At 46.4% G+C, this 22,134-nt stretch overlaps 2 protein-coding genes across 3 annotated transcripts; both read left to right on the forward strand.

Moving 5' to 3' along the window:
• The first annotated feature begins 13,283 nt into the window (after positions 1-13,283).
• LOC102721988 (ADP,ATP carrier protein, mitochondrial) lies at positions 13,284-16,471 on the forward strand. Of its 2 annotated transcripts, none has more exons than XM_006647738.1 (4): positions 13,284-13,418; positions 14,598-15,112; positions 15,394-15,765; positions 15,853-16,471. In XM_006647738.1, exons 2-4 carry the CDS (start codon positions 14,618-14,620, stop codon positions 16,147-16,149), a joined length of 1,164 nt encoding a protein of 387 aa, XP_006647801.1. In that variant the 5' UTR covers positions 13,284-13,418; positions 14,598-14,617; the 3' UTR covers positions 16,150-16,471. The 2 variants fall into 2 exon arrangements, with proteins under 2 accessions (XP_006647801.1, XP_006647802.1); XM_006647739.3 differs by lacking the exon at positions 13,284-13,418 and adding an exon at positions 13,543-13,635.
• Positions 16,472-19,027: 2,556 nt separating this feature from the next.
• Positions 19,028-21,415, forward strand: LOC102712231 (rho GDP-dissociation inhibitor 1-like). The gene is made up of 5 exons (XM_015833545.2): positions 19,028-19,374; positions 19,526-19,592; positions 20,507-20,725; positions 20,834-20,958; positions 21,066-21,415. The coding sequence occupies exons 1-5, from the start codon at positions 19,117-19,119 to the stop codon at positions 21,144-21,146; spliced, it is 750 nt and encodes a 249-aa protein (XP_015689031.1). The 5' UTR covers positions 19,028-19,116; the 3' UTR covers positions 21,147-21,415.
• The last annotated feature ends 719 nt before the right edge of the window (positions 21,416-22,134 follow it).

Below are 22,134 nucleotides of genomic sequence, written 5' to 3' on the forward strand. Positions count from 1 at the left end.
CAAGGTGCCAGCTAGATGCTAAGGGCTGGGGAGCCTTGGCACCTGCCTATGATGAAGTGTAGCTCTTTGCTTGAGTTGTCTGTTCTTCTGAACTCTGCATGTTTTCAACAAGAATTTTATCATCTACATTAATCTTCTGTTTCCTTGATGCTTTCCTATATAGCGGTGACATTCCTGTCAAGGTGATACATTTGTCATGGTTGCCACGAAAGAACATATCATGCTGTATTTGTTTCTGAATCTTGTGCATGGTACCATTCTTCTTTGCCTATTTTTCTCATGGGTGAGCTTTGAGAATCAATTGTGGTGGTCCTGCTCAATCACATGCTGCAATACTAACACCAAAATACATGACCCAAAAGTACGTATTTTTTTCGTAGGGGGTTAGCATTGCAGAGGCTTTGTGGGAACCGTTTTCTTTTTTTTTTTTACCTTAACTTCAACCTTTCTGGTGTATGCACACAAGCCAATTGCAAAGTGGACAAATTGTCTATTGTCAATGTTGTAGTGAGATGTTTCTCCTTGTCTTTGGCAACAGAGTATCCCGTTTATTATTTCCATTCAGCTGCTTGAGTCGTTGAATCTGAATTGACACTGCTTATTTTGGCCCCTAAGATTTGTACTTCTGCAGATCATGTGCTCCTTTTACAGCTTTTGTCCAGACTTCAGAGTTTATTAACTTGCCTAGGCACTGTTTGAGGAGATCGAGCTAACTCCGTAATGCGTAATGAGATTTTATTTGTTCGATTTCTTGTTTTGGCCAATTCTGATGTGTAATGAGAGCTGACTCCATAATCCATACTGAATACTTGATGCATCCTATGGCTCATATCTACCCGATGATATGGCTCAATCTGTTTTTGAGAAAGGTTACTCCTTTCATTACTTAAGATTGATTCTGTAAGATGGGATTAAACCACCATCGTCCTTATGCTTGTTTTAGCGGAATTTAACGCTTTTGCCAATCGCAAGCACACGAATAAGAACTAGAATGGTATGAATGGTTACAGCGCGATTTTAGGTCATGGTCCTTCCAGGCTGTTCCATTTGTTGCTGCTTGTTTGTTTGCTTCTCCGTGTTCTGGTATGAATTAATCTAATGCGTTATGGAAAAACTGAAAATTAACTTAGCTATTTGAAAATGTTCACATACCATCGTCGAATAATCCATCCAATCACAGAAGTACGAAATGAACTTAATGTGTCAAACATCCGAGTCGTGCATGATGCGTCATTCTAACGGAATTAATGATGAACCGAAGGAAAAATTACCCAGCCAATAATTCCAATGTCTTGAATTAATCCAAACAAATGGTGAATGATAGTACAACACCCATCCCCATATCGAAGGGGAAGGACAAAATAAGAGAAATTAAGCACCAAATCAAAGCGGTGCATCAACAATACAATCCATTAAAAAAGATGAGAAAGAAGAGAAGGTATCGAGGTTGGCACAGACCAAGAACACGCGCATCGAATCGAAAAGCGCGCGCGTGTTTGGATCAGTGCAGCCATGCATCCATCCCAACCCCCCTTGCTGATCTCCTCCCTCAGGCCGGCCGGCTCACTGCAGGTAGTAGGCGAAGAACGAGACCACGGTGGCGCCGAGCGCCGCGCCGAGTGTCGGCGCGACGGCGGGGGAGGCGCTGGTGGGCGCAGGAGCCGGTGCCTCGGCGGCGAACGCCACGGTGGCCGAGGCGGCGACGAGGACGGCGCAGGCGATCTTCTTCATCTCCATCGATCCCTTCCCCCTCTAGCTCGAGGCGGCGGCGCGCGCGCACGGTCGGCCGGAGGACGCACCGAGCGGGCGGCGGAACGGGACGCGAGGAAGAAGAGACGGCTCGCCGGCGACGACCTGGCTGCTGCTATGCTTGCCTGAGGAGGGAGAGGAGCCGCGGAGAGGGCGGGGATTTATAGCGGGATTAGCGGGCTAATTCGGGGTGTGAGTGGTCGCCATGTGGAGGCGCCGCCCGGCTCACGTACGTGCCTGCATGTGCATGGTGAACGGGCGGCTTCGCGCGGGCGCGGTAATCTCTTCCGTTTCCTGCAGCGAGAGGCGAACGCGTCCGGCGGTCCGGCCGGTCTAACGGATCAACGCCCACACAACCATTTATATGTTTATAAAGTATATACATATAAATTTTCTATAGCAAATTTAATTATAAAGTATATAGTAGAAAAAAATATTTACTTTAAAATATAACGTTAGTTTACAAAAGATTATACACTAAAAAGATAAAAAGATTATATATAAAAAAATTGTACTTATAAAGTGTTCGTGCGGGTTAACAAACACGTGAATATTCGCTCATTAGGCTTTTCCAACACGCCCATGTATGCTTGTGATTTAGTTAGTATTTAGGGTTATTCGATTGTACGATATACTTTGCAATAGTTTATGATAATAAAATGGTGTTTGATTACCATCATGGTTTCAATAATATCAGGGACGAACCTACAAAATATATAATTTCTTAATAAAATATTGTTCATCTCGATAAACGATCACATCGTTTGAACTGACCCAGCGATGTTTTTAGCTAGGTTCGCTACTATTAAATTCCCTTCCAACAATCAGATATCATATGTGACAACGTATTTTATGTTTGTTATGGTATGGTTAAGAATTTAATAGTCTTCGTCAGTTATAAAAACTTAACGTAGTGTGACTAACCACCAAACAACTTCTTCGTCTCTCTAGTTTGAACTGGTCAGTGGTCACGATTAAGTTGCAGCAGCTCGCGCGTGTTCAGGAATAAGAGCTTGGTTCATTGCGTACGTTTCCACAAGTCGTCTACTTATTGGCGAGTCTTCGCCTATCAATTTGGCAACTTGGCCGTGATTTACCGTGCACTATTCATTGTTTTCTTTGTGTTTTCTCCTTCTCCAGCTAAACGCCGTAACGTGTTAATTATCAGGAAGGTGCTGCGGCGATTTTCATTAGAGAAAAGGGAGATTCCAAAGACTGCAGGTTAGACTGCAGACTGTCGAATTGTGTTTGAAAATTCATCGGTCCACTTCATGTGATCCGATCAGTCCTTGTGATTTTAATTTAAAGTGATTTTACACTGTGGCAAACCCCACGTTTGAGGCTGGCAAAAAGATCTTTGGCAACTTGGTTCAACCTGATGCTATCATAGACGGAAGTTTAGTTTGGCTAGCTGTGCAAGCCTTGCAAAGTACACAAAGCCATTTCAAACCCATGGCGCATGCATCAGCGGTGTCATGGGACCCATGAACTAGCTAAGCACGCGCCGTGCCAGCTCGATCGGCAATCAACAATGTTCCATTCCATCTCGATGGGTCCAACAGCACGTTCTCGCCAATGATTTTGCGTTTTTAATCTGTCGCCGAACAAAAATCCTGTCTCCCCGAGTATCTGAATGGAGAGTATTTTGAAAGCGAGCCAGCAATTGCTGGTACTATGGCGACCCAGAAAAAAAAAATCACACTCTGTACGTATCTGAATATTTTGTTCATGTTAATTGCTTTGCATTTTATTGAGTTCTCAAAAAAAAATGTTAATTGCTTTGTTTCCTTTGTTTCTGATCTACTAGTAGTGATGATCTGCATAACTCTGGAGAAAAGTCCCAAAATTTCGATACGGCACCCACCGCTTCGAGTGATCCAGCTCCGGTTCGCAGATCGATGCCCACATGTCAGTAAGCAATAGTGCAGATGTAGTACTACAGAAGTTTTGAACTCGATTGAAAATGAGAGCCTCACCTTCGCTTATGTTTATACTTATAAACTAAAATTTGAATTTTTAACCTTAAATCTAGAGTTTATTTAGGTTTTCTCACTGTTTGTTTGTTTTCAGCATTGAATTCTAGATTGCTAGGAATGCATATATAAAAATTTTATTTATAAATTATTTTTTATTTACAATAACGTTTAATTTTTTTCATGAAAAAACAGACAATCACCCAGGTGTGAACAAGCGTTTTCTCATCAACTAGCATAGTAAGGTGTCTCCCCGCTATCCACGCACAATTAGGACCAATGTAGAGAAAAATGAGAGATATACCACATATTCAATTTGATACTTGGGTTTAAATCAATTATTTACAGTAAGTCTTCAGTTTTTAAGTACTATATAAAGATAAATACTTGTGAAAATAAAAATAATAATTGATATTTGTTAGTGTAGTGAAGATCTAATTAATAGTAACTGATATTTTTTTGACGTGCAATGATCGTTAGTCTAGTAATAACAATGTTTCTAGTTGTAAAAACATGAATAAAAACAGATAGGAGGGTGATGTAAGAAACAAGTTGCATAGCTTGAATTACACAATAGATCATAATTCAATGAACAAGAGCTACGAATAACGAAAGATTGAATATTGAATATTTACATTGCATAATTCATTATTCAGAGTAAAATCTACATTGATATTTATTGGAAATTAATTATACGGAAAAAGAGGTATTCGACGGGCACAGTGAGATATGGCGAGTAACATATCTTGCATATATGCTCCTCCGCTGTCCCAATTTAATCCAAACTACTGATCTAATTTTGTCGGATGATTGTGATTAAATTATACTATCAATAATAATTTTAGGTGTAGTAGAATTCTAATGAAACAATATCGTCTTTTTTTTTATTTTTTACTATGATAGTAAGTGGGCTTTGCTGAACTTTTTTTATCCGTGTATAATGCGACGTCGCAACCACTTCCAGTCCGCCGCCTGCGCCTGCCATGGATCCCATCTTTGCCTCCGACCTTTACCCCTCCTGGCACCGCGCCGGCGGCCTCCCCCCGTCGGTCCGAGCTTGCCGCCAGAAGGCGGCGCATGCTGTGGGTCAGCGCGTCGTGCTCCTGGTGGCGAGTTGGTGGCCCGTACTCCTGCATTTCTGGTCGCCGCGCTGCTCCTCTTGGAGGCCTCTTGTCTCCAAGCCTCCCCGGGCCATCCCTGTGGACAAGGCGAGTACAGGGTGACCAGCTGGGGCGGGAGCCTTTGCCTTGTGGGCAATAGGTGAGATAGATGGTAGTATGATGTAATGGTCATGGTCGCTGGGCAGTGACGACAGATCAAACAAAACATACCACATTGTATAAATAAACTAGATAAACCTTGAGATCCTCTTTCAATCAATCTTTCGTATTAGATCTAGAGAGTTTAGTATGGGCTCTCAAGTCTTAATGAGGATAGTAGAGGTTCGAGCTCCTATCACCCCAATGGTAGATCCATCATTGCTGGACGGCGAAGCGCCCCGTGGTCGATTAAAGGAGGCAAGCGGCTTATTGCTGACACAAGTGTCGATCGGTACCAAAACAGTTGTCATTAATGGACTAGTTGTAGCGACCCCATGGCACATAGACTCTCTCCATCGTCATGTCATGCAAGTAAATATATTGATATAGATTAGAGATGTTATGTATGATAATGGCTTATTGAATGAAACTTTGTTGCATATGTATGGATAAAAAGTACATAAATGTAAAAAAATATTTAGGTGCATGGGTTAAGATATCTTACTTAATTCTATTTTTATACGTATAGAAGTTTTCGTTACTATATGGATTAGACAACAATATGTTCTAGCATCTCTTTTTTTTACCATGCCTTGATAGTGTTTGATTTGGTGGTTCGTCCACGCAAACTCCTGTGCCTGCGATCTACTACACGCGTCCGAATTGCAGCCGTTGGATCAGTACTTCTGGCGCGGATTGAAGAATGCTAAACTATATACGGATATTTCATAACAGTCCATATATATCTGACGGATCAATTACGTAAGTACTGTTTTTGTCCTGCCGTCTCCCGTCACTCGGTTACCGTCGGCAGCGGTAGGATAAATCAGCTGCGAAACCAAATCCAAGCGTGTCTTTTGGTTGCTTCCTTGCTAAGGATGGACGATCAAGCAGATAAAAAAGTTTCTCCCTTGTGTATTTCTGTGAAAACATGTGCAGGACTCGATGTTGATTCGCAGGACAGGGAGTTTAGTCAGGAAGAGGCCTGAGGAATTCATTGAGCGACTGGTAGACGAGTGTAACAAAGAGCTGCAAGTGATGTACTCCTATGCCAGATTTATAATATCCATGTAAAGTAGCCAACGGTTCTGCCTCCCTATCACTGTTGTTCACACGGAAGTGTCCATGCAAAAGGTAGAAACTTATTTATTGACCTGGTTATTCGTTCTGTCGTCTTACTGGTTCGGTATGTGTTGTATCGATCGATTTAGTTCAATACACTACTCTTCAAGCTAACTTGCAATGGCGACAAGTTATCTGTATACGACATTAACCGTTTACCTCAACACGGAACTCTTAGGGCTACCGACACGAGCAGACAAAAAACGAACATCCATCGATCGATCGATCGACGCTGGAGATCACCGCAGAACGATGGACAGAACAGATTAACAAGCTGAGAAGTCCAGCTAGATATATGTTCCTTCGATCTGATCGGCGAATATAACCGTAACCGAGCGATAAAAAATCCCTCAAAAATCGTTTCAATCTGGTCGATCGAGACATGCCATCGTGTTGCAAGACCGAATCGATCGTGAGCATCCCACCGCCACAAGCGGAGAATCCCGCGGCGACTGCTGAGACGGACAGGCTCTCTACCTGCAGCTGAGCCCTCCCTTTCTCACTCGGGGGCTCGGGGCTACTTCCGCCGCGAGACCGATCGGTTCGACGGCGCCGACCGGCTTCAGCTGCACGTTCAGTTCAGACACTTCGGGGTTTTCGTGCGGCTCTTGCATTATTCAGACCACTGAGGGGACTTTTTTAGGTGTACCAAGAAGTTTTTTCTGTGTAGCCCGAAACGGAGGACCGATGAATTGGATGCAGGTGCCAGGCACATTTTCTGATTGGCCGCTGTCTCCGTCGAGAAAAACGAATCCCTCTCACTCAATTCTAAAATAATTTCATTTTACACTGTTTCCAAACGTAGCAAAAAAATTATTATAACACCTTTCACTTTATTAAATCTTAGTGCAATTATTTTTTACCTTATCTAATTCTTATATATTTATTTCGTACTTTTATAAAAAAAACTCTGATACAATACTTTCATAAAACTGAACTTATTTAGAAAAGAAAATATTGACAAAATTTTATTTTAAAACGAACGTATTACGTGACATATTCCACAGGGCACGCGCATGTACCGTGATTGACCCCAACACACTCCGATACGTTTTTACTAGTAGTCGGCTGCTGCTCGTTGGAACGTTCGTTGAGAACGCCACACCGGCGACGAGCCAACGGGCGAGCGTGGCCGTAAAGCGTCAGTGTACGCAACCGCGACGACTTCGGAGCGAGACACCGTGCGCTACGGAGGAGGTGGCCCTGTGCCCGCCCGTAACCGGGCTTTGTACGTCTCCCTACACATCATGTGCACCACTTTTATTTTGTGCGCGTCACCGTTTCGCTGTGTGGCGCACGTACGAGCGTACGTGTACATGTACGACAACTACCCTTGACCCTGAGCAGAAGCGTATCAGACACGCCACGTACTCAGCCTAGGGCCTGTTTAAGGAACTTTTTCTAGATGCAGCTTTTCCCAGAAACTGTTTCTGCCAGAAGCTGCACCAAACAGTCCACAGTTTCTGAGAATCTATAGTTACATATTCTAGAAAATGAAATAAGAATCCAGAATCTAGAGAAGCTGGATTTATGAGTTTTTTCCGATTCTCAAAAGCTAGCTACCAAGCAGTAGCTTTTCAGAATCTAAAGCTCCCTAAACAGGTCCTTAGACTAGTACGGAGTACTACTAGTCATCGTAAGCTACGAGTGGTGGTACAGTGTAATTTGTCGACTACTAATGTTTACGGTGATTATCTGATTAATACGTTATTGGCATTGCATGGCGAGCGATGAATGGTGTAGTGTCGGTTTTAGGCCGCCGGGCTCGCCGTCGAGCCGTGCAGGGGACGCATTGCGGTTGGGTCGGTTGGGTTGTGGGCGTCAGTCAGTCGACATACCCGAGGCTCGCGTGCCCTCGCCGAGACCGCCTCGCGTCGCGCCACCTGCGCGACCCTCGAGCCCAACGTGTCGCGCCGAGGCCCCCCACGCGTCGCGCCACGGCGCCCCGCGCCCGCGACGGCGCCCTCCGAGCGCGCGCCACCTCGATATATACCCCGCTACCCATGCGGCCATGCCACCAGCCCTCGTTTCACCGCTCTCTCTCTCGGTTAACCTGAAGCAGTAGATCGCTCGCTTGCCCGCTTCGTCGAGGGGTCGTCTTCCGGAGATGGCTTCTCGAGGCGCCGTGTTGTTCGCCGTGGCCGCGGCGGTGGCCGTGATCTTCGCGTCGGTGGTGTCGGCGCAGACGGAGATGGACGCGGGCGTGCCGCCGGCGCCGGCGCCGGTCACGGGCGCGGCCGCGGGGGGCGCTCAGTCCGCGCTGGCCGTGGCGTGCTCCGCCGTGCTGTCCATCCTGGTCGTGGGTGGGATCATGCACTAGGCGGGAGATCTGTGGTTGGTGACTTGGATTGGTTCGTTGCTGGTGATCTCCGATTTGGACATGGCTCGTTTGAGTCGTTTCCGTCTACAGAGTAGTGGTGCTAGTAGCCTAGTAGCAGTTCGTTGCGTTTCTGAGTGAGGCGTGTCGTGTTTATTGCTTATTCATTTGTATCATACATTGGACTGTGTTTGTGTCTCCTCTCTTGTGCCGTGAATCCTACGAATAAACATGGATGATGTGATCATTCGTCACCAGCTCGTTTTCTCTGTTCATTTACGTCTCAGATCTTACCTGCGAGGCTATTAAAAATCGACACAAATACAGAACTCGTTGCGCCTTGGATGTTATACGAATGGGGACTTGAGACTCGATTTCGGAATCCTGTTCCCGCACGGGTAAAACACTAAACAAAGCATAGCTACATGTACCCAAGCGGTCGTGGCAGGATCGGGCACGGCGACGACACTGGCAGGAGGTTGCGACCCAGACATTAGTGATTACTGGCAGGAGGCCCGTCCCAAAGCACGACCTAAACACAACACAATATGACTAGTGTCGGGTCCATGCCGATTCGGCCGAATGGTTGGGCCATGCTTGGGTCGATGACTTAGCACGGTGGGTTGGTCCGGCATGACACGATCCACTGAGCAAGGACGATCCACTGAGCAAGGAAGACAAAATAGTTGAGAGATCTAAAATAACTTAATTCAACAATATAAAGCACAACCCAGAGAGAAGAGAGGAAGAGATCTAAAATAACTTAATTCAACAATATAAAGCACAACCCAGAAGAGAGGAGAATATGCTTATTCTAGTCATATAAAACATGATACAACATGGAAAAAATAGACTTGTTTCATGGAGAAGCACAATGGGCTATTGTGCGTTCGGCCTGGCCCGGCACAAGGCCTCTTATTGGGTTATGCATGGCCCGTTGGTACAACCCGTGGGTGGGAATGGCCCTACCCTGCGCGTAGGTCGGGGCGTGCCGGACTGAATGATCTCGGTACTGTTCTTACCATGCATTTTGGGATTAAGAAATCTCCAACAGTTTCGATGTTAACTCGATGTACCTCTGGTCAACTTATTTTGGATGAAAATATCCCCCACCCTGGTCTGATCGAAACATATCCATGTGCTTCTAAGGGGAAAATGGTGCGGCAAGCTTGTCCCCGTGGACTGGGCCGTAATTCTGCCAAATTCCAACCCAAACAAACCAGGCCTGAGGAGTATGTAGTATTCTTTTTAGAATTTATTTTATGGGAAATTTCTCTTTTCACTAGCTTGAAGACCTTGCAAAGTTGCAAGTTGCAAAATCGTTGGTCACAAGAAGCTCCGTACCAGGTGGTGTGCCGTCCCAATGGATTCGAGACAAGTTTTGCAACCAGCACTTGGTTACCAGGCCTGAGGAGTATATATTGTATTGAGAGGCCTTGGAAAGAATTAGGGCTGCTAAAAGGAGATCAAGCATTAGTTGGGCATCGGAAGAATTTAAATGTCTGCAACAAGGTCCAGGACCGATCGACGGGTGATTGTTTAGTTTTCTCATTGTTTATTAAAAAAATCAAATGACATATTTACAAATAAAAAAGTTATGAATAATACTTTTATATACATAATATTAGTGATATAAAAGCAAAGGCTGAAAAATAAACACAAAATTAACTTTAAATTAAAAGTTACAAATTTAAATTTTGGTTTATAAGTACAAACAAAAGCTTGAAAGATCGAAACAAAAGCTTGAAAGATCGAAAATGAAGTGAACACGTCTGGTGTTATGATATTTTTTAGCCCATGGAAAAACATGACGTCTATTCTATACTTTCTAAATAAAAATAGAAAAAATAACTGATCTAGATTAAGAGCGGTGATGTCATTAGTCATGGGAAATGCACAACTTGTCAAGTCGAAGACCATTTTGATCTCTGATAGATTACCCGTCCATTCAACTGCCACTTATCAGTCCATTTTCCTATTTCCAGATGGATCATCAAATTTGATTTTCTCAACAGCATTTGCCAACGCTTAGAACTATCCACGCCACTACTTTAATTATTATCTTCCGGTGATCCCCGCTGGACGTATCAAACACCAATATATATAAATATATTTTGCCCTTGCACACCGTCCCTCCACATGTTAATTGCCTCTTTTAGATCGAAGAATGGACGGGTGGAGCTCGAAATCGAAAGAGAAGTATTCCTCCGGCGCGCATAAACTAGTCTGTATTATTGGGCAACAAAACGTAACAGCCTAGCTGACCTTCCAGAAAGGAGGCGGGTGGGTACAGTGCAACCAACTTGCACGTTGCGCCCCGCACCCGCCCATGTTCCGTGTTGTCCCCATTCACACACGCGCCCCAACGGCCAAGCCTTGGCGTCGCGCTCGCCGATCTGACCGACCCACGCACCCACGCGGCCACGCACGCACGGTGGCATGTTCCCAGCCGGCCAGCCCCCTTCATTAAGGATGTATTTGGTTCACGGTCAAGGCTGGATGGGATATGGCGGTTCTTATTTTGTTAGATATGACGATCCAATTTTTTGTTTGTTTGTGTGAATATGACGATCTAGTCTTTTGTTTGGTCGTAGGGATAAAGATGGATCTGGCGATCAAGTTTTTTTGTTTGGTTGGAGGGATTATGATGAATTTGTAGGTGTGGTCACCTCTCACTTGAGATGGTGAGTATAACCCCCATCAAATTATTAATACACAATACAAATCATAAAATTTCCAACAATTTACAATACAATCCCATTATAAATACACATATAAAAAAGAAAAAAAATGAAGAAAGCGGCTGGATCTGGGCGCCGTCGCCTCCTTCCCCCGGCCGCCGCCGCTGCCTCCCCCCGCCGACCAGCGCCTCGCGCCTCCTCCCTCGGCCACCGCCAACGGCTCCTCCTCCACCCGGCCGTCGCCTCGTGCCTCCTCCCCCAGTCGCCGCCTCGCGCCTCCTTCTCTCGGCCGCTCGCCGCCGCGCTCATTGCCCGCGCCGGCGCTCGCCGCTGCTCCCTCCTCCAGCCGCAGGATGTCCTCGTTGTCGTCGCCGCGCACGCATCGGCATCGCTGCCGCGCTCGCCGCCGCTCCCTCCTCCCGGTGGCAGCATGTCGTTGTCGTTGTCGCCGGGCCTGCATCGACATCGCCGTCGCCGCCGCGCTTGTCGCTGCTCCCTCCTCCCGGTCGCAACACGTCGTCGTCGTCGGGCCCGCATCGGTGTCGCCGTCGCCGCCATGCTCGTAGCCCGCTCGTCGCCGCGCTCGTCGTCGCTCGCTCGCTCTCTCCACGCGGTGACGCGATCGCTCGCCTGCTCGCCCGACTCGCCCGGGCGGCCAAATCCGGGGAAATCGGCCGGATTCATCCATCCGGCATCTGGAGGGAATATTCCTCTCCGGGCCGCCCTATCCCACTCATGCCCATCAACCAAACACCTAAAAAAAATGGGCCGCCATATCCTATCCACCCAAAATCATCCATCCAAACACACCCTAAAACGAGTCGCGTCCATCCGCCTTGCAGCCACCAACACGAGTACAGCGTTGCACACTCACGCGCCATCCTCTCCTGCACATGCTATACAGAAGGAGGCTGGTGCCCTTGTCGCTAAGACTATTCATCAGACTTGACAAATTTAACTTTTTAAATATCTATCTAGTCGCTCTCTATTTTATTTGATAAATTAAATTTATATTTTTTCAACAATATCCATCCTCTAAACCTCTTCTTTTTTTTCTCTTCCTCTTCCTCTTTCTCTTTCTCTTTACTCACGGGCTAAGGCAGGCGGTGCCACGGTGCCGGTTACCTCGACAATGATGACGACCATGGAGAGATACTGGGAGGAGGATGGAGAGGTGGTTGGTAAGTCCCATGTGTGTGGGCCCATTGATGGCAAGTCTGGTTTGACTGGCCAACTTTGGCCACTACAGCTGCTCATTTGACCAACAAGATGACTTAGCTATCTATATAGAGAGCCATTGGACACTATATATTTTTGCTATGTTTATTATTATTTTTAGCTTGGAGAGTGGGATGACCATGCCATTAGAGATGCTCTAACATGCAAGCCCATAGAAAAATAGACTCATATGTCAAAGGTGTAACAAAAACTAACATAATGAACTAGTTTGAGACATAATCTCAGGTTGCGTTCAGTAGGAGAGGGGAGGTGGGTTAGTTACCCGACACGAAAAACGTAGTAATACGTTAGTACATGATTAATTAATTATTAAAATATGAAATAGATTAATATGATTTTTTAAAGCAACTTTTCTATATAAAATTTTTTCATAAAAAATACACCGTTTAGCGGTTCAGAAAACGTGTGCATGGAAAATAAGTTGGCTTACACATCTAAGCCGAGGTGCCGGACCCAGTCTTAGAGTATTAGTAGCCCTCTGTATCTCAACACCATTCTTAAGAGAAAAGAAAAAAATAATATAAAAATGTGGTTATAAAATATTAATAAAATATATATTTAGTATGTAATATTGATATTATATTAAAATGATAACCGATATAAATAGATAATTGTTTGAGATTATCATAATAAATAATATTATGTATCATTTGCAAGAACCGCTCCGAATACTCTTTATCCCACCGTTCGGTGCGCGTCTCCGCGCAGCGGATCGGGAGGACATCGCGAGGAACCCGGCGTGCAACGACCCAGCCACAGCCACCACCGCCCACGTGGCCCCACCCCTTCCCCCCGCTCGTGTTCCGCGCGGATCCAGCCGCCGATCCACCAACCCCGCCCCGCACCGACGGCCCAGATCGCGTACCCACGCCGCTGCCTGCGTACGCAACGATTCCAGCGTGGACGCCCCCCCCCCCCCTCTCTCTCTCCACGGGATGCGGCGATAAAAAGGCACGCAGCCGCTCCAAGAAACCCTCGCCTCCACGCCGCTCGCTCTCTCCCTCTCTCTCGCCGCCGCGCCTGGGAAGGAGAAAGCAAGCCCACCCACCGGCCTCGCCGCCTCCTCCGCTTCCGAAGGGTGAGTTGCGCCCGTCGTTTGCCTCTCCTCCCTCCTCTCCTCCTCCTTTTTGGGGGAGGGGTTTGCGTGGTGATGCCTATATAGATCTGGGGATCTGTCTGTCGCTCCCGCAGATCCGTTGTCTCGTCCTCCCCGTAGGCTCGTTACGCCTGTTCGTTCTCGAAGTGGTAGGGACCTTGGGCTTTTTCCAGATCCAGATCGACGCCTCCTTCCTCTGGTATGGGAAGGATCTTCTGTTTGTATGTTGACTGGGTGGTCGCTTGCGTAGATCTGTTCAATTTTTGTGTTGTTTTGTATATGCATTAGTTTATGGTTTGTTGCTGTCCTGTGCATGGACCGAGTGTGTTTTGTTGGTTTCGTTGGTTTCGTGGGATCTTTAGATCTCTGCGATGGCTCCGAGTCTTAAGCGATTTATCATGTGGGACAAGGAAAAGGGTTGCATTATTTACTGTTTTTCCCAGTTCTCTGATAGTGACTAGATCTGGACGTATCATGTGCCTGTGGTGTGATCTGCACGCAGGCTATCTATCCAAACACGGATCTATTTCTATTTTTCGTTTTGATCTGACTGACTGTAACAAACTAGCCATCCATGTGAACAGTTTCTGACTTGTTTAAAAACGTGTATTTGATCTACTATAATCATGTGTTACATACCTATTATTTTTATACTTTCTTGACCTGTTGGTAGATTTTAGTAATGTACAGCTGCGAATCCTTTTGATCGCAAAAGGAACGGCCCTGGTTGGACAGGGACCAACCTTTAGTGCGACTTGTTTAAAGTTCTTATAGTGCGTTGTGATGGTGATGTGCACCATCGCATAGGACTAGTCTACCAGGAAAACCCGGAAATTCTCTGTAAATTGTATTGCCCTTATACAATTGTATTGCTTTATGATGCGAAGATTCAATTTAGCATTTATCCATTCAGTTTCTTCTATTTAATGGCTGATTGTTGGCCATGATTTCCTTTGAGGAATGAAGTTCCAAAGCAAATATATATTTCCTCTGATTCAGTATGGCATGTCTAAATTATGTTTGTTATATCATGGTGTTTCAAAATTTATTTCTTTATTGGTTTATGCAAAACTTTCAGTTGAAGTTTATAGACCTTAGTTTTAAGTTAATTGTTACCCAGTGTTTTATATTTCTAAATCTGTAGTCTTACGTTGTTTGCAGGATACTGCTATTGGTTGGTGATGGCTGAGCGGGGTAATCAACCAACTGTACTCCAGAAGCTCGGTGGGCAGTTCCACCTTGCCTCCAGCTTCTCTGAAGGCGTGCGGGTTCGCAACACCTGTCCTTCTGTCTCATCCTATGACAGGCGTTTTACCACAAGGAGCTACATGACCCAGAGCCTTTGGGGTCCCGCAATGTCTGTCAATGGTGGCATCAACGTCCCAATGATGTCCTCTCCAATTTATGCTAATGCTCCAGCTGAGAAAGGTGGCAAAAACTTCATGGTTGATTTTCTCATGGGTGGTGTGTCCGCTGCTGTTTCAAAGACTGCTGCTGCTCCAATTGAGCGTGTGAAGCTGCTAATCCAGAACCAGGATGAAATGATCAAGGCTGGCAGGCTCTCAGAGCCATACAAGGGTATCGGGGACTGCTTTAAGCGCACCATCAAGGATGAAGGTTTTGGCTCATTGTGGAGAGGGAACACTGCCAATGTGATCCGTTACTTCCCAACTCAGGTACTTAATCACTCTGCTATACAATACTTGAATGTCAATATTGTGGACACTAGAATTGTTTTACAAAACACTTCTGAATAACTACTTAACACAGTTGAAATGATACTTTTCATTTGCTTGTTGTGATTATATTTCACTTTACATGTCTATCTGCCTTATGTTGCTATTAATCTATGACATATAATGTAAAAAAGTGTTATTTCGTCTTTACATCCATGTTTCTTTGTTGCATTGTTTCATTGTACTGTTCTTGTTCTGATGACTTCTGATTCTTCTCCTAGGCCTTGAACTTTGCATTCAAGGATTACTTCAAGAGGCTGTTCAACTTCAAGAAAGACAAGGATGGCTACTGGAAGTGGTTTGGTGGCAACCTTGCCTCTGGTGGTGCTGCTGGTGCTTCATCTCTGTTTTTCGTGTACTCCCTTGACTATGCTAGGACAAGGTTGGCCAATGATGCAAAAGCAGCCAAGGGAGGAGGTGAAAGGCAATTCAATGGCCTTGTGGATGTTTACCGCAAGACTCTCAAGTCAGATGGCATTGCTGGGCTTTACCGTGGATTTAACATCTCTTGTGTTGGAATCATTGTCTACCGTGGCCTGTACTTTGGAATGTATGATTCACTGAAGCCTGTTGTCCTCACTGGCTCTCTCCAGGTTTGTTCCGATTTCTGTCTGATTAGTTTTACTTATGAGCATGGATTAAAACCGTGATGTAACGTCTTCATATTCATTTGTTTGCAGGACAACTTCTTTGCAAGCTTTGCCCTTGGGTGGCTCATCACTAACGGTGCTGGGCTTGCCTCTTACCCCATTGATACCGTCCGCAGAAGGATGATGATGACCTCTGGAGAAGCTGTCAAGTACAAGAGCTCCATGGATGCTTTCTCCCAGATCCTGAAGAATGAGGGTGCGAAGTCCCTGTTCAAGGGTGCTGGTGCCAACATCCTCCGTGCCATTGCTGGTGCTGGTGTGCTCTCTGGTTATGACCAGCTGCAGATCCTCTTCTTTGGAAAGAAGTATGGCTCAGGTGGTGCCTAAATGGGGAGGTAATGATGACGAACAAGAGGAGGTTGTTCCTGGTCCTGTCCTTACAGGATCTGGGGAATTTTGCCTTTTTAACATTTAAAAAATAATAATTCTTGTAGGGGAGAACATTCCCAACATTCGTTTTTGGTGGAACCATCGATCTCCAAACATTTGTCATAGGCGGAAGCGTTAAGTCTGCAAACAGTTTACCATCATCATAGGGTTGAGTTTGTGTTGTGTCTGGCCAGCTCTGTGTGTCTGGCGATTTTCCTTCCATACATTACCCTCGGTGAAAAATCGAAAGATTATTGAGTTGCTATCTTTTATTGGGGTTCCATTCGGCTTTACAATGCTTTATTACTGCTCGCCCATCCCGTTCTGTTCTGTTTGGATGTTTCATTGCTTTGACTCTTTTTCTGTCATGAAAGCACTTTAAGTTGCATTTCTCAAATGCTGTGCTTATTATGTCATGTAGAACTCATATATCCACTTCTCGAATGCTGTGCTTATTGCTCTTCGGAAATTTTCATTCCAATTCAGTAATTATATTTGGCTCGAGACAGAAATATTGATTCTGAACTAGCCAAATTGGAGAATGGTATGTTTATCTCTGTTCATGTGAAGGATATGTTACTTGGAGTTTCACATGCCAATTTGCTCGAGCCATAGAATTACCGAGTCGCAACTAGCCGAACTGGAGATTGTCCCGAAGCGTGTTCATGAAGGGATTAAAATTGCGTGCTAGTTTGCTACGCTTTCAGCAGTTGAGCCGAAGTGACGAACTAAATAGTAGGCCCCAACTCCCAACCTCAGAGCTGCTGAGGGAAACAAAAACAGCCAGCGTCTCAAACCGCTATACTTTCCTGTCCCTGCTCCGAGCCTCCGATAGTCCGATTGCACCACCGCTGCATCCAGGATCCCTGCCGCCTCCTCCCCAGCTCCCCTAGCTCTTACTCCGCCGTGAAGGGCTCCCGTGTGCCGCGGCGGCCTGTTCTTTTGCATTTGGGGCCTCCTTTTCAACAAATTCTAGTTCAAATTATGCTTGTAAAAGTTCGTTTGTGCGCACAGAACGATGTCGTGCGTGCGTGCGTGTACAACTCCGCTCTCGGTAATCTCGCATAGTTCAATTGATACCAAGCTCATCCTTTATCCAACTTTTTTCAATTATGCTAGGTTTTTGTTCTTTTGCTACTTTTGCAGTAGGTCACACTGTTTTTTTTGTATTTCTTGGCGACAACTTTGTTCCACGTTTGCGGCTGCAATTTTGTAACAAAGTGGCTTTCAGAACTGGAATCCGAGAGTGGCTCGTGGTGGTGGACTGGTGGTTAGGTCGTGTATTGTTGATACCGCCATGGCATGGCGAGCGTCTGCCAAAGGAATGCAGAAACGCATAACCACGCTCACAGTGGTGGTCCATGACGAAGTTCACGCCAGCAGCCCTGACTATCAGCTCACTTTCTTCTGCACTAAAGCCACGAATTGGCATTGTTGCTAGAATAACTTGTACTTCAGGTTTGTAGCTTGGCCGTGAGGCTATTTTTCGTTTCTGAACTTGTTCTCAACGATTGTGATCGCTCTATTGAGTATTGATTAATGAATTTCCCTTTTACCCGAAAAGAAAATCAAGACCAGTTGACATCCCTACACCCTTGCTAATGCTGATCACATAGCAATTGGCTTGCCTGCAGCGTAATTGTTTCGCTGAAATTAATCATAAGCAAAATAACTTATTATGATTAACAAATAAAACTTATATATATAGTTATAATGATGAGGCATATCTGGTGGTAAAAAGCCTGACTAGTTTGGGCCCCGACAGGGCCCAGTTTATCTGGGCTTGCATATGGCGGCAAACTTGGGGCAACGTTCGCTCGCCTGGCGGACTACTCCCTCGCCTGCTTCGGCACAGACCCCATGCTCCAGCGACGGTACTGAAAATGAGTTGGTATCAGGGACCCCTGACTGACTCAACACCACTGCGTCTCGCCGCATTGAAACGTGGAAATGGATGGTGCTGCCTTGCGCAGATCTATGATTGGGGCGTAATGGACGGGCCCGATTCAACCGGACAAGACGACATCTCCTGGGACAAAACTGGCTGGGCAGGTACCCACTCAGATCTTACACCTACCCGGTCAGCAACAAGCAGAGAGCAGGTAGTAAACGAGACCATTCTCTCCACTTCGTGGCTGTCCATTTTGACCGCGAATGCTACCTGCTTTGCCAGTTCGTCACTGGGAGTTTGAGACAAGAGAGGATGGATATACACTACTGCCACTTAAAAAAAATTCGCTTAGTACTAATTAAAACCGGACCCCCAATCATCACTCGGGCATCAACTCCGCAAGCATATACGCAAAGAATACAGAGAAGAAATGGTAGTGGCATCGCCTTAACTAACGCGGCACAGTCGTACCACTGCCGCTGCCAGAGGTTGCAAGCGCAGGTCGTGACGCTCACGTCGTCTCCACTAGTCCACTCCCCCACCCCCTCTGCCTCTCCCCCTCGCCTCCGGTGGTGGGTGCAGAGAGCGCGCGGGAGCAGCGGAGGAATTAAAACCCCTTATCCTCTCTGCCCCGGCTGCCATTGCTGGATCCATCCAACCATCTGTCCCTGCCTCCCTCCCCCTCCCCTCCCTACGGCGTACGCTACGCTCTCGCTTGGCCCGCCTCGCGCGCGCGCGCGCGCGTACGTAACGTAACGTCGCGCCGCGCATTGCCTTCGTTTTGGAGCCTTGCGCCCCGCTGCTTTCCCCTTGTCCGAACCCGGAATCCGCCTCGGCGAGCGTCGTCTTTCTTTGCTTCGTGCCGCCCCTCGAGCGTCCTCGCCTTTTCGTGGGTGCCCCTCTTGGTAGCTAGCTGTGCTCCCGTTGCTTTGGCTGGCCACGCTCATCCTCCTCCTCCTCCTCATCTTTGTCTCCCCGGGCCGGTGGTTCGTGCGTGCGTGCGCGGAGGGGAGGCGGCGGCGGTAGTGGTGACAATGTCGTCGGCGGTGGATGCCATCTCCTGCTCCAAGGGCATCGCGGCCCCGCCACCGGAGGAGGCGAAGGAGAGGGTGGTGGTGACCAAGAACGGCGCCGTGGAGCACGTTGCCGCCGCCGCGAACGGCAAGCAGTGCAGCGAGGCGCCGCGTTGCCGCAAGGACAACGACGAGGAGGAAGATGACGAGGAGAAGGTTCCCAAGGCCATCGACCTCGGTCCGAGGGTCAGCATCAAGGACCAGCTCGAGAAGGACAAGGTACGCCACTGACTCCCTCACTTACTCACTCCCGCCATTGCCCGAATTCTTCGCAGCAACTGCATGCTGCTGCACCTGCCATTCTCGCAACTATCAGAATATATATATAGCACCGATCAATGCATCAAATCGTTTCGTTTCTTGCTTGCAGGATGACGAGAGCCTGAGGCGGTGGAAGGAGCAGCTCCTCGGCAGCGTGGATTTGAACTCCGTCGGAGGTAAAATTCCTCGACAAAAATCCTTTTTTTCACTTACGTTTCAGCTGCCTCGTCCTTGGGATCTTGTTTAATGGCGCCGGCCGGCACATGCAACAGCGTTGCATGTGAGCCTGAGCACCGTGCGCCTTGTCAAGATGGTCCCGTGATAATGCGTGTACCTGTCCGTGCTTAGCTCGTTCCACGGGCCAAGGCTACATGATACACCCATCCATGCATGATGCATGCACCGCCCCCGTGAGCTTCGTGTTGCATCGTGCTCCGTACATTTTGCACATCCAAAAAAAATACGGTAGCGGTAGAGAGAAAAGTAAAACGCGGTGGGCTCTGCTGGACAGGTCCGGCGCCCTTTTGAATGCACCGGTTTTGGATGGTCCTGTTAATAACTCCTGTACTTTGTCGTGCATGTTCATCTTGTCTGATAATGAATCCGGTCTCCTAATTGAAGCTGGAAGTAATGCTTGATCTGATAGGAGCATTGCCTCCTGATCCTGAATGTTGTTGAATGTTGAGTGATTTTGAGTATTTGGGGAACAGTGCATGTGTGTTGATAGTTTATTAACTACTGATCGTTGCTTTTAAGATCGAATAAGTTTAGTATAGTGGCCTAAAAAGACACATTTTTCCATCGCATAATTATATCAAACCTTTGATTTTGTTTTTGGGTTTCTGCTTTTTAGACTAGTGTCGAATAAATCATGCTTCGTTGTTTAACCAAATCATCTATGGATGATGGCTAGCAGCTTCCCGGTCTTAGGATGATCATAGGCATCTGCCTGTCTTCCATTAGAATTTTAAACTCCGAAGAGCCCATCATTTGGCCTACACGTCCTGGCCATTAGGATGCAATAATTTACGAAATAAAACCGATCCAATAATGAGCTCTGATCCTGTGACACGCTTGATTGGTGGCGCAGAGACGCTGGAGCCTGACGTGAAGATCATGAGCCTGGCGATCCTCTCGCCCGGCCGGCCGGACATCTTCCTGCCGCTGCCGGTGGAGCCCAACGCCAAGGGCGTCTGGTTCACCCTCAAGGAGGGCTCCCTCTACAAGCTCAAGTTCACCTTCTCCGTCAGCAACAACATCGTCTCCGGCCTCCGCTACACCAACGCCGTCTGGAAGACCGGCATCAAAGGTACAGTTTTTTTTTTCCCCTTCTGGTTGACGAACCACTTTTCATGGAAAATTCAGAGAATCCAATACATTTCGTGCGTTCTCAAATTACTATCGTTGGGGCGTGCAGTTGACAGCCACAAGGAGATGCTCGGCACGTTCAGCCCCCAGCCGGAGCCGTACACGTACGTGACGCCGGAGGAGACCACGCCGTCGGGGATGTTTGCACGGGGATCATACTCTGCCAGGACGAAGGTAGTAAGATAAGTAGACGACGCAGGTTTCCGTTGTCAGGTATCGGTTTCGTGATGAAACCTGCAAAATGCTCAGTCGCTCAGAAACGTGTTTGTTTGTTCTTGCAGTTCCTCGACGACGACCGGAAATGCTACCTGGAGATCAACTACACATTCGACATACGCCGAGAGTGGCCGGCGTTGAGCTGAGACGTCTTTCCTGGCGGTGGCCGGACGGGTCGCCGAGTGAACGGGTGTCGCCGGCCGTCATGCGGTGCTGTTACTACTTACTACTGTCGTCTCCGTGGGAGCAGAAGTGGGCATTCTTCGTCTCGTTTGCGTCTTATCCACACTTGTTTTTTGTTTGGTTCGGTTCACCCTAGGGGTTCTTTTGTATATTGTTGCCCTGTGTTCGGTTGCTTGCTGTGTTAACGCCGTTTTAGACGCTCTGTCAGGTCAAGTTGATGTATGCTATGCTATGTTTATGTCAGTGTGCGTGTTTGAGCTCCTGTCACTCTGTCAGGGTCTTGTTTCCCGGTCGAACTGCCTGTTTGAGTTCAGAGCAACGCAGCAGCTGCATGCATTTCTTGTAACGACCTCGCTCGCCACTTTAACCGTATCTGATGCTTTTCCCCTTTCCATGCCTGAACTCATCCAGAAAGAGATCGAGGAAAAACTCCCTCCCTATTCAATTGGACAACATAACTTTTTTATATGAGCTGTTAGACCATTCTTGAAAACGTATCTTAAGACATACAATGTAAAAAGTATGTTACCTTAAGGTACTACCTTACGGACCGCTAAAAATTTGTACTAAAATTCTTAAAACTCTTTATATATATATATATATATGTTTGATTATTTATTTTATTCAAAAAATTGTGCAAATTTATAAAAATGTAAATTATAATTAAGATATATTTACTAATAAATTCAGTCATCAAAAAATAAATAATAATTATATAAAATTTTAAAATAAGATATCAAAAGGTTAACAATGTTATCTACTAAAATATGAGAAGAATAGCTTGTTTTACCCGTTATGCCTTCTACTAATAGAGTGGGTAACCTCGCGGATCAGAGGTTTGAGATTCCCTGATAATTTAGGGTGCAAGCAAGCAGTAGCTGGACTATTAATGGGTCCCCACTCCTCAGCGGACGCATCACGCAAGATGCATGGTCAAAGCTCACGTCGTTG

The sequence above is a fragment of the Oryza brachyantha genome, chromosome 2 (genome assembly GCF_000231095.2).
Source record: "Oryza brachyantha chromosome 2, ObraRS2, whole genome shotgun sequence".
Lineage (NCBI taxonomy): Eukaryota > Viridiplantae > Streptophyta > Magnoliopsida > Poales > Poaceae > Oryza > Oryza brachyantha.